The 12,321-nt window shown below is 40.3% G+C and overlaps 1 protein-coding gene across 1 annotated transcript in view; it reads left to right on the forward strand.

Annotated features, from left to right (window-relative positions):
- Positions 1 to 9,065: 9,065 nt before the first annotated feature.
- The window catches only part of LOC138056798 (sarcolemmal membrane-associated protein-like), a 28,565-nt gene continuing 25,309 nt past the window's right edge, over positions 9,066 to 12,321 (forward strand). Inside the window, exons 1-3 of the mRNA XM_068902691.1 lie at positions 9,066 to 9,295; positions 11,040 to 11,187; positions 11,932 to 11,995. Of these exons, the coding sequence (XP_068758792.1) occupies positions 9,110 to 9,295; positions 11,040 to 11,187; positions 11,932 to 11,995 (398 nt within the window). The 5' untranslated portion in view covers positions 9,066 to 9,109. The remainder of the gene's footprint in view (positions 9,296 to 11,039; positions 11,188 to 11,931; positions 11,996 to 12,321) is intronic.

Genomic DNA, 12,321 nt, shown 5'->3' on the forward strand with positions numbered 1-12,321 from the left:
CTTTTAGGGGTCAAAAAAGCTTGATCCGAAGCCCATATTGGTCTCCTTTAGGTGCTTCATCTCCGACGAGCACCGCGTATTTTGGACGGTATGAAAAAGAGAAGTCATCGACTTGGCGTTTATTTATATTATCTATTTTCACTTTCCCCATGAAACACTTTGTTTGCCCCCCACATTGAAACCACATTAAAACTATTGTTTCAAATGCTCTTGGGAATATGCAGTGTCCCAAGAGCATTTGAAACAATGGTTTATGCAAAATGTGGGGGGTGCGTTATGGACGTTATGGGGAATGCGAAAATAGAGAATTAGAAGAGATACGGTTTTTTGCACTACTTGTACTCACTTGAACTTTCTTACTTACCAATATCCATCCCTTTGTTTGTGCCGGTTCATCGTTGCATCGAACCAATTTAGCCAGTGTCGGTGTAATCATGGCTGAGCGAAACAACAACCTTTTCACAGGACGTCTATTACATCGTTCATTCCATGGGATGCCTTTGGAACACTACAGGCCCTCCACGGTTAAACTTCCCCATCTTAATCAAGTGAAGCACTGTTTCGAAGGACCTGCAGTAGATCCGGAATTTATCCTGAATTGCCAGTGCAGTGCAGGCTGATGAGTCGTGACCTCCCAAAAACCAATTCGTACTACCTGTGTGAAAAAAGGAGGAAACGGTAAAAAAAACAAAAAACAAAAACAACATCAACAACTCAGACTAAAGGAGAACAATGCTCAAATAGCTTTTTGAAAACAATAGGGAATCCGAAGCGGAATCAACAAAATGTGAATTCATGTAACTTGATTTATAAGGGTACGAGACGAGGAGACCTCACGAAACAACGCGGCCTATTTTTTGAGTGAAAACAGTAAAATCTTAGATTGCTAACTAAGAGAGTCTTTGTTACCGGGAGAGAGTTCCAGATTTTTGGACCTCCGTTAATTAGTTGGATGGATTGTATCATTTTGTATGTAATGGCAATGAATGTGGGAAAAATTCTCCGTTACAGGCATTGATTTTGTGCAATATCATGCAAGCTCATTACAGGTGTCATTAATGTGAAGTGAAGTGAAGTGATGATATTAGTCTCTCCCCTCGGGGCTTTTCAGAACTAATTTACAGTACTTTATGGAGGGACTTTAGCCAGACTGCTTATTACGCAGTTTACAATTAATTTTAGGAAGTGAAAGATGCCCCCGTCCAGATAAGGTCAGACCACAGCAGGTAGAATTGCGTCGAGGGACCTACGGTACAATCTTAAAGGATCCGGAAGTAGCGACAAAGGGTTAAAGGCGAACGATTTAAACAATTTGTAACCGGTAGCAACGGTTGGGATTCTGTTTAGGTGGGATGAACTCGCAGATGCACAATGAGGCCAATTGCAAGGACTGTCTTTTTTTTCTTTTTAAATAAATACCGAATAACATATCTAGATATTCTTTTCTTGAATACCATATTTTATCACGTATTATTTTAGGACGCCTTTGTTCATAAGCCACTTAACTTCTTTAGGCAGCACCCTTGCCATAACCGCAGAGACACCCACATTAATGAGTAATTTATTAAAAGTCAGGTCTTTCCCGGCCGTCGGCGAGGGAGGTAAGAAGGAAGAATCATAAATGATAAAAATAGAAAAGTCCTTGTTCCACGATACGGTAACTTCGAATCCGATGGCGACTTTACTCAAGGGCTGGATGCCACCCAACAGTACATGGGATTCCGGTTCGGCGTGCACGATGGTGGACAAAAGGTCACTTAAATGTGATGCATTTCCCCGCCACAATCTGACTGACAGTTTTAGCCGGTGCCGGGGTAAAACCAGGACCAACGACGAAAGACTAGGGGAGAGATAAGCTTGGTAAGAAATTGGGCAGCAAAGTTCTTGCGCCAGAAGGAACGGTAGCAAGATTAGAACTAAGTGGAATCTCTAAGCTTGTGTTGAGAAGATGCGAGGTCATAAAGGTATGAATAAACGAAGGAGTATGCAGCATAAGTGGTCCGGCCTTGGGATGCAGCAGAAAACGAAGTAGTGGACGGCGAATGAAATCCAGTACCCGAAGCAAGTAACGAAGCACGGTACGAGCGCCTAATTTTAAAGGTCGGGAAGAAACGACCTCCAAAACGAACAGAGGGAAAACTCGAATGCCCCAATAAGGACACCGGCGAAAAGAAATCGGGGCGGAATTAAAGAAGCATGCGTAGATACTGAGTGATTTACGGTGGCAAAGGCTGCCTAGACTGCGTTTTCAACGGCAGCCCAAAAGGCAGAATCTGGAACAGCACGTGAAGACAAACCTGGAAGATGGCGTAGATGCCGAGCCAACTAACGCGTGCGAAGGGTGCACGGACGATTGAACAACAACATAGGTGCCACAGAGTGAGGGAACCTGTCCAGAATCGCTGTTAAAGAGTGCAACTCAGGACATGCATCTGCGAAAGCGAAAGCTTTGAATACATGAAACCAAAAATGGCCGACCGATGCTTGCAAGTGAAACGAGGTAACTTCCTGCAAAATATCAGGGCCACCTCTGAGCCAGATTAAAGGGTAACCTCTGACTCGCACTGCCTCAATTCTAACCTTGCCTTAATTTCATTTAGCCACATTTAAAAATGAGGTAGAATGATGTTTACATTTTCACACATGTTGTTTGGTTTCTTTGCAATTATAATTACTATTTTTATTTGTTATCATTTTAAATATCTTTTAATGGGAAACCATCCCGCTTTCTGCTCTAGTTGCTGACGCTTAGGATGTACTTATTATTTTATTATTCTCAGCTTCTAATATATGACTTTGCAACGAATCCAATAAAGTTAAAGATTAAAGTGTCTATCCGGCCTACGTGGTTTTCATGGTTTTCGCATCTCTATAAAGCGTAGCTAAATGTCCCAAAAATAATTTTTCGATTTCGCCACTTTTTGACCCCGAAATCAAGCCTCAAAGTTCGGGCTTTGGCCATGCCCAATCAAGTTGACCGCGTAATCGACGATTGGTGAATAGTGACGTCACTTCAAGAACTTTTACAGCCTCTTCAGGGTTCTGCTGAGCAAACTCTCTCATCAACGTCAACGGTTTCGCAGGTGTTCAGAATTTGGGGGCGACCTGGTGGGGCGAGGCTGCGTCCCAAGATAATGCCACCGTGTCGAGTGTGTTGAACCTGACGGAAAACCTTGTGGTATTTCTAGTTTTCTTTCAAATGTCGTTTCTGGTGGGGTTTAACGGTTATTTATTGGTTGTTATATTTCTGTTTCTTTTGTAATTCCTGGGTGATAGCTGCTTTATTATGGTTCGTTATGGTGGCGCTTGCTTTAGTCCGTTTGGATGTTTAGTAGTTTTGTTTTGTCTTATACTTTGAGAGGTTATTTATTTCCTTTCAGGAACGACAGGGTAATTTTTTGCAATCCGTAAAGCGTTGACTGGGAATGGTTCGGTCGAGATCCAATTGAGTTGTTTTAAGTTGTGGCCTTTTTTGTGTTGTGCCACGAAATGGCGTATTGTATGAATGCGTAACTGTAGTCGAGGTCTGATACGGCTGTTATACGTAAAGGACCTTTGCTCTCTGCCACGTGGTGGCATCTTGGGTACATCAGTTGAGGACTGATAGAGCTGGAATAGGAAATGAATGAAGGGGTAGTTTCTAAAGAAACTGTGGTGCTGCGTCGGTGGGGAAGTAGTATACAAAAATTTGGTTTTATCAACGGAGTTGATAATGTAAATTGGCCACATTACAGAGATTCTAAAAGCTGACGTTTCGAGCGTTAGCCCTTCGTCAGAGCGAATCGAGGGATTATGGGTTACGTGTAGTTTTTATAGTAGAGTAGGAGCTACGCTATTGGTGGTAACATGGCAACGTGAAAAATAGGAATATATTAGTTAAATGAAAAGCGTTCGTTAATACCGTGAGGATTAAGGGTGCCGATTTGAAAGATGAATTTTTGCTCCAGATTCTTGCGGCTTTCCGTCGTACCTAGATGTCGGGAAAGGCCGCAGATAGCCATGTGTTATTTGGAGTGGTTAGGCAGATTAAAATGGCGAGCGACTGGCTTGGATGCATCCTTGTCATTCTTCTCAACATCGCGAAGGTGTTCGCGGAATCGGTCACCTAGTCGTCTACCTGTCTCACCAATGTATAATTTATTGCATAACGTGCAGGTTATGCAATAAATGACATTTGCGGAGGTACATGTCAAACGATCGGTGATCTTAACAGATCGCTTAGGTCCCGATATCTTGCTAGTGTTAACAATGAAAAGTTAGTTTTGAGCGCGCTTCTAACTAAAAAGTTGCCTACGTTTTTGTCGCGTTTGAATGAAATAAGTGGAGGTTGCGAAAAGATTCTACCAGTCTCGGGATCATTTTGGAGTAATTTAAAATTACTAAGAATGATGCTTTTGACTGCGTGATTATGAGGATGGAAAGTGAGGGTGAATGGAATTCTGTCATTCTTATCTTTTTGTGACGTTTGTAGTGATGACTGTCGATCAAATTGTTTGGCGCGATGATGGCCCGCTTTGACCACAGAGACAGGATAGACACGTTTTTCGAAGAACTGGCACATCTCTTCTGATTTGCTGGAAAAATCGGAGTCGGATCGACAGAGCTGGAATAGGTCGAGGAACTTTGCTCTAAGCCACGAGGTGCTTGGTAAAAGACGAAAAAGGGAAAATCCGGTCGAGGACCGATGTTTCTTTTCTCTGTCACGTGGTGGCATTGACAAAAACAGGGAAAAATCAAGCATTCGAAAAACGAAACAAGAGAATCCACAAATGAAAAAAAAAGGAAAGTAGACATGAAACAAGAAACGGGTCGGGGACCAGTGGTGACGTGAAACGCGTTTTTTATTATTTTTTGGCGCCACCCGATGAGGAAAAACAAAACAAAACAGTCTCGGTCGAGGACCAATAGCGCAAGGATAGGAGCGATTTATTTTGCTCTGTGCCTTGTGGTGCTCTTGGTGCTCTTTGCTCTTGTGTCCCGGCCGCTATGGTTGAAGCGCTCGCTCAAGGAGGAATTGGATGAGTGGACATGGAAGATTGACCGAGCCACTCGTTTTGGATAGTATAAAGGCAGTGACGTCCATTGATAACCAACCCAGGCTTTCAGCAGATCTTGATCGGGTTGGTCGCTTCAAAGTCGCTGAGGTGGCAAGAGTAATAGCTAAGGCAACAAAAGGACCATTTCCGATCAGCCGAGGTGCGTTCGAAGGACGGACGCGGATATCTCTATGCTCCAGACGTGGCAATCTGAGCTCCACTATTCAACAGAAGTTAACCGGGATAAGGTTGTTGAGCTGTTCGCCAGAAAACACCCGAGAAGGCTGGAGTTTGGCATTCTCCTTAAAGACTCAGTGTAAACCTACCCCAGTGTCAATTAGTTGGAATAGGTAGCTCAAACAAATAGTTATCATTGTTCCTGCAATTACTATCAGCTAGTTGTAAAAGTTAGGACCTAACGAAATGGTCACATATCATTTGCTTCAGTCAACAACTTTGTCGTCATCATCCACGTTTGAGTAAAAATCTTTAATGACTGTCATGAATATTAAATTCATTGCTGTATTTAATGCAACACCCATGCATGCATGCAGCAGTACAGAATGAACATATTAAAAAAACTAAAAACCTCGCGAACATGTGTTGTTACACATATCAGATATCAGAATTGTTTAGATATCATATTTGAAGGACTGATAAACTAAGGTCCGCTCAAGCTTTAAGTGCACTTCCCCCCCACCCCCGCAGGAAAAGCTGCGTACGCGCCTGAGGCCGCCCGGGGATAAAAGATGTTGGGTACGGAAAGGTGGGCCACATTTCGCGTTCTTGCCCGGGGAAGCTCTAGACCAAAGTGGAACCTATTGAAGAGATTCGTTTCAGTGTCGTTGGGGATTGTTTTCAAATTTGACGAACATGAAGCAATTTTGGGCCGGGTGCTTTTTTTACCCAAGGCAGTCTTGTTTCTTATCTTTTATTTTGTGTTCTCGAGATTGGAGGGGTGGCCCCACAAGCGTTTTGCCCATAGGCATGCACTTGAGCCCAATTATTCGGGCCGGCTACGGCGGTCACTTTCTCCGAGTTCGGGTGAGCAGTTTTGTTTCCCCTTTTACAGTGCATCATCCTTGATTGTTTGCTTTTCGGTGCTTTTTCGGTGCCTTTTCGGTTTTAGCCTAACACGAAACACCATAGGGAGAAACGGTGATGTTTGTGCCCCGTTGGTTTCACCATGGCATTCTAGTGGATTTAGCTGTTTCTTGGTAGCTGTTTTGGAGTGACAGCTTTTGTTTACCGAGGTTTTATGGAGATTAGTTAGGGTTCGGATAGTATGATCTAGTTTAAAGATTGAGAAAGATAGAGGGTTTATTATGGTACATCTCTCGTGGATCAGCTAGAGGATTTTAAAGCATTAAACGTAGTCTGGGGCGGCCTTCCCATAACTAAATGCTACGCAAGAAGGACAATGAACTAATCATTTTACAAAACGAGACAGAAAGATACTCAACCCGTTAGCTGGAACACTCCGAACAAAAACTTGCTGCCTACGGGTGTTGCTCCAATCAACCTGCCCCTCCCATACAGTTACCTTAGAGACAGGTCCCAGCGTGTCAGGATAGAAGATAAAACATCTGATGTTGTTGTTTTTTCTAAGGGTGTACCCCAGGGATCGGATTTAGGGCCCCTCCTTTTTAATTAATATTTTTCTTAATGATCTGTTCTATTTTATCAATCGTGCCAATCTGTCCAACCATGCGTGCTGATGATAAGCAAATTTATTTCAGTGATCACGATCCTGAGGTGGTGAAGTCTGTAATCAATGGCGATCTCGCTGTTGCGAGTCGTTGGTTTAACGATTATATAAGCTAGTGCTCAATGGCGAGAAATGTAAATGTATTATTCTTCCAAAAAAACTATCCTTGTGATAATTCCTTTAGCAGTAGTGATGTACAGGTTCCTATCGTAGACCATTTAAAAAATTTAAGCGTAACTATCAATAACTCGCTAAATTTTAGCCAACAATTGGCAAGATTACTAAGAAAGTTGGAAATCAGTTAGATATGTTGAGCAGGCTAAAGAACATGCTATCAATCTCTTCGAAAATGTGCCTCTACTACAACTCGTATGTAATGTCTTATTTTTCTTACTGTTCCGCTGCGATTTGGAATAATCGCAAGCTCGTCGGCGTCCCACGTAAGAAAACTACAAACTTTGGTAAAGGCTTTACCGGATGAATTACGTTCAACGACTTAAGGAATTTTTAAGAATGCCGCGGGTAAGAGAGCTATACTTGTAATGTATAGTTTTCTATGATTCAGTGTAATAATTTTAAGATTTAGGATTGTTTACTGATATAGTTAAAATGTTAGTCATTAATATATTGACCATGTATTTTTTTTTTCTTTTTTGATATTTTATTTATATACTTTTCTCGGCATATTGGCATGTATTGCTAGGGGCCTATTAGGCCTTATCACGGTTTTGACCGCCATTTTGACGGGTAGGCAAAGCATAAAGAATTTGTAGTGTTTATGTCAAATAATTTTCGTTAAACGCTAGTTCTAAAAAAAGTATGAATCACGAACTGAAGGTACAGGGTAAAGAATTTTTCAGACCAATTTTTAGGGGCTAGCCTTCGTTAAAAGCTGCGTGGTAACGCTTTCGATTTTTCCATACATTTGTCTGTAATTGTTACTGAAAATTCGCGGGAAAAAAATTACAGACAAATATATGGAAAAATTGAAAACGCTGCCGGGCATCTTCTGTAAAAGGTTAGTGCCTATAATTTGCTCTGTATAACTTTTTACCCTGTACCTTCAGTTCTCAATTCATAATTTTTTCAGAACTAGCGTTTAACGAAAATTATTTGACATCGGATCCCCATATAAACACTGCAAATTCTTTACGCTTTGCCTACCCGTCAAAATGGCGGTCAAAACCGTGATAAGGCCTATCAGCCTCATCAACCCGAGTTGAATTAAAGTTACCTACCTACCTTGCTTGGGAAATATTAGGTGTCGAGAGAAATCAAGCTAATAATTTTCCTCCTGACATTTGGTGCTTTGTTTGAACCTTAAGTACAGTTATAATATTTCCAAAATAAAAGAATGTTATACTCACTTGACGTAAGCTTATCTTTTCAACTCTCAAAAGCCTTTGTCATCTGATCTGACCGCGTTCTGTAAGATCTTTCGTACACTCCAAGCCAATGAATTTTTTTTTCTGTTATTCTTTGTGTGTAAGTTCCTTTTTCGAGATGCTGTAGACTTTGTTATCTGAAAAAAATTCCCTCTGAAAAGCTCGTCTTTATATCGACAACTTTCCAACAACCGCTGCAAGCCAAAGGACCACGACGAACGGTTTTCCCGCCTTAAACGCCACACAGGTGTGCAAAAATTCCCGCCAGTTTTCGACGTCACGTAAACGTGAGCAAAATATTGGTTCAATCATTCCTTTGTTTTGATAGTAACTCTTGTATCCCTCGGGGACAAAAATAACTCTCCGAAAAAAAAACACATTGTAGTTCAATAAACTGCGTAATTTGGCGCACAATTTATTAGCACATGGGAATTGTAGACAAGCACGTGCAGTCCGTACGTCAAGATTCTACAATGCTATTTGCATAATTAATTAGCTATAAAATACTCGCTCAACTTAAGGGAGTGTTTGCATCAGAAAACTCGCACCGGCGTGACTTCTTGATACCGCGTTTATATGATGACGAGGTGAATTCGTATCGTGTTTACCTCAAGGGACACCACATATCGATAAAATACAAGCGTGAATCCAAATTGCAAATATGGCGTCTATCAAGAAAAGTACGCATGTGCAACCTAGTTTCTATATTTTTATTCATTTATTTTTGTACACTAGTTAATAGGTATTGACTTTAGTTAGGTGTCCCCAATTAGCTAATCTTTAGCTAAATACATTGTCATGTTAATAAAGTTTTCATTCATTCACGATCATTCACTAACAAGGAGACTATCGACGGGGTGAACTTTTGTGGAGGAGAGGAGGTCATGTGACTATTCAAGCCGGTTTACATCGCTCATGCGCATTGGTTGTCAACTCACGTAAAATTCTGTCGGCGCGCAGAACAACATGATTGAGGTAAGATGGCGATGGCAGTTTTTACTTCTCGGCCTAACTCTCACCCATTTGAAGAGAGGACAGTTCCTCTGAGAGAGGCTGTGAAGATTGGACGCTCAGTAGCTAAAAGCAGGCCGGCCTCAAGCAACTGTATCTTCGACTGCAAAGTTTTGTCCCGAAACCATGCTATCTTGTGGTATGAGGATGGGAAGGTCAGTTTATTTTTGTGGCTTATTCAAAGCTTGATGTTTACATTTTGTATCGTTTTGTATCGTTCAGAAATTTACTCAGTTGATAACATAATTAAAGAAATCGTCTCAAAATAAAAAATCATCCCCTGTAGGTCGTGGTTATTGCGTAAATCGCTAACCTCTTCACGTACCAAACTATAAGTTATGTCAAACTTCAGCAAAGGTCCTCAGGTTTTCCAATAATGATCGATGATTAATTAGCGTACGATTGGCGAGATGACAATCATATCTTCTATGCTCTGCTAGTCACTAATAAATAAAAGTTTGTGAGTTATAATAGTTATTGTACTGTTCAATTTTTAAGGCTCTTGTCGATCAAGTTTTCGCGTGAGCTTTTCCGGAAACAAATCTTGTCGAAATAATTTCGTACTTGTCATGGACAACTTGCCTTGTGACGGTTAAATATATTGATCTTTGATCAAAGTGGACAAAGTTAACCCCTCCAGGTTTAATAATAAACGTAAAATTTTTCTATTTTGATCTCTCCCAGCTGTTTAACATGTAAACATTTTTGTCAGTATTTGTTAATTTTAACCGGCTCACGGGAAGTCTTTGTGTTTGGAATTTGCCTCCAGATGACAACATTTCATTTTCTGAAAACAAGTGTTGTGAAACTGCAACTTGTCATTTGGTCAAAGTGTGGTTTATTGTAATAAAAATGTGACAGTTAAAGTTATTGTCTATGAACAGTAAACAAGCTATCAGCGTAATCTTTGTGGCAAAAAGTGTACTAATTTGACATGACAAGACAAGTATATAACCAAGGGAAAGTTTTTAAGTTGAAGTTGCATACATACATACTGCACAGTTTTCATGTGCTGAACTCTCTTGTCAGTGCAAATAATAAAATTAATTAAATACTTCTCACATGTTTTGTTTTCAAGACAAGTATAATAGATTTTTCCATTGGTCTTATCAGCGACATACTATAAATATCCCATTTTTATGCCCTCATTACAAATTTCAGGTTATGTATAACCCTGGTACTGAACAAACGTGTGCTATGTCTCTAATGAAAATGTACCAGTGTATGACCAAGGTTCATATGGGTTATGGAAAACATGGAAAGTCATGGAATTTAAGAATTTCATTTTCCAGGCCTGGAAAGTCATGGAATTTTATGGTCTATCATTGAAAGTCATGGAAAATTATAAATATAGGTGATACATTAATCATTGCAGTTGTGAGAGCAAGGATAAAATGAAATAAGGACTAGTTTCTATCACACAATCGGAAGTTTGGCGGACAGAGGTTGTTAATTCATTCAAATTTGAACTGAGTTATGGTGATCATAGACCACTTTCATAGTGGCGACCTCCTTTACATTCCTTTGTAGAAATTTATGTTAATTAGACCTACTGCTAGAAAGAGGGGGGTAGTTTCTAAAGAAACTGTGGTGCTGTGTTGGTGGGGAAGTAGTATACAAAAATTTGGTTTTATCAATGGAGTTGATAATGTAAATTGGCCACTGACAGAGATTCTAAAAGCTGACGTTTCGAGCGTTAGCCCTTCGTCAGAGCGAACACTCGAAACGTCAGCTTTTAGAATCTGTGTACGGTGGCCAATTTACATTATCAACTCCGTTGATAAAACCAAATTTTTGTATACTACTGCTAGAAAGGCTTATTAGCATTAAAACAGAAGAATATTTTTATTTGGCCGCTATTACGAAAGAGTTCTATTTCTATTTTCTTTGCTTTGCTAGTTCTTCCTGCAAGACACCAAAAGTAGCAATGGAACATTTGTGAACAATGTGCGTCTCAGCAAAGGGTCTGAAGAAAGTGAACCCAAACAAATTAAGTCAGGAGATATTGTACAGTTTGGAGTGGATGTTGTGGAAAACTCTAAGAAAGGTTTGGACATGTACAATATGGTATTGGCACACAACAATTTTCCAAATAAGAGACAGGTCTTTGCTCAAAGTCCAACCCAAAAGAACATATAAACTTGAGAGCAACCCTTTGGTATTGACGCCATACATTTCCCTGTGCACATATTTGCCCATGACACTCAACTGTACATCAATATTATACACGTATGATTTAAAAGATGTTATCTGGGACAGATAATATACATGTAATGGTGATCAACATTGATCCCTATTTGCAGTTGTCCAGTCATTAATGGGTCACTGAAAACTCACATGGATGAGTAAAATAACTTGAAATGTTTTCCCTTGGATGAGTGGAGGTTCACACTATTGTATCCTTCTATTATTGCGGACTTACTATCCTTACTGGTTCCAGTGTTTTGTGAAGCGGAATGGCTTGACCCTTAGACACAGACAACTCTTGCAGACAACAATATTACGATCATGTACAATTCCATCATCAATTATTGAAAAGAATGCAGTTATCCACTTATTGAAGTAGCTTGAAGTAATAAGTAAATACAGATTTTGTCTGATCATGATAACTTGGTAATAAGATAATGGTACTCTCAAAATGACATTACAGTTAACTTTTCAAGCTAGAAAAGACAATCATGTTTTCAAAATGTTGACATGTTTAGTTGTTGGTATTGAGTATATTTGCTGTACAGTGTGTACAACTTTGTGCCATCTAAGGTAATTTCTGCTTTCTCATTCTCTGCATTAGTTACTCATGGTTGCATTGTGGCTACTGTCACGCTGTTTCTTCCAGATGGAAAAGAGGCAACAAAGTAAGTCAAATGGTTGACTTGAATTCATAGTAAACTGGTAGTACCACGTACGGGTGGCTAAGTTGGTTGAGCACTGGGCTGCCATGCAGGAGGTTGTGAGGTTGACTCCAGCCAGACCAACACTCAGTGTCTTACAGTAAAATAACCGAGGAGAAAGTGCTGCCTTTGTAATTTCATCTGCAGATGATTAGACTTTCAAGTTTTCTTGGATAAGGACTGCAAACTGTAGGCTTCGTCTCACAAATATCTTCCATGTTCGCAAGTTTCCTGTGGGACATTAACGAACCCAAACACTAATCGAGAAAAGTAGGGGATTAAGTTCCCTG

This window comes from Montipora capricornis, chromosome 7 (genome assembly GCF_036669925.1).
Source record: "Montipora capricornis isolate CH-2021 chromosome 7, ASM3666992v2, whole genome shotgun sequence".
Classification (NCBI taxonomy): Eukaryota; Metazoa; Cnidaria; class Anthozoa; order Scleractinia; family Acroporidae; genus Montipora; species Montipora capricornis.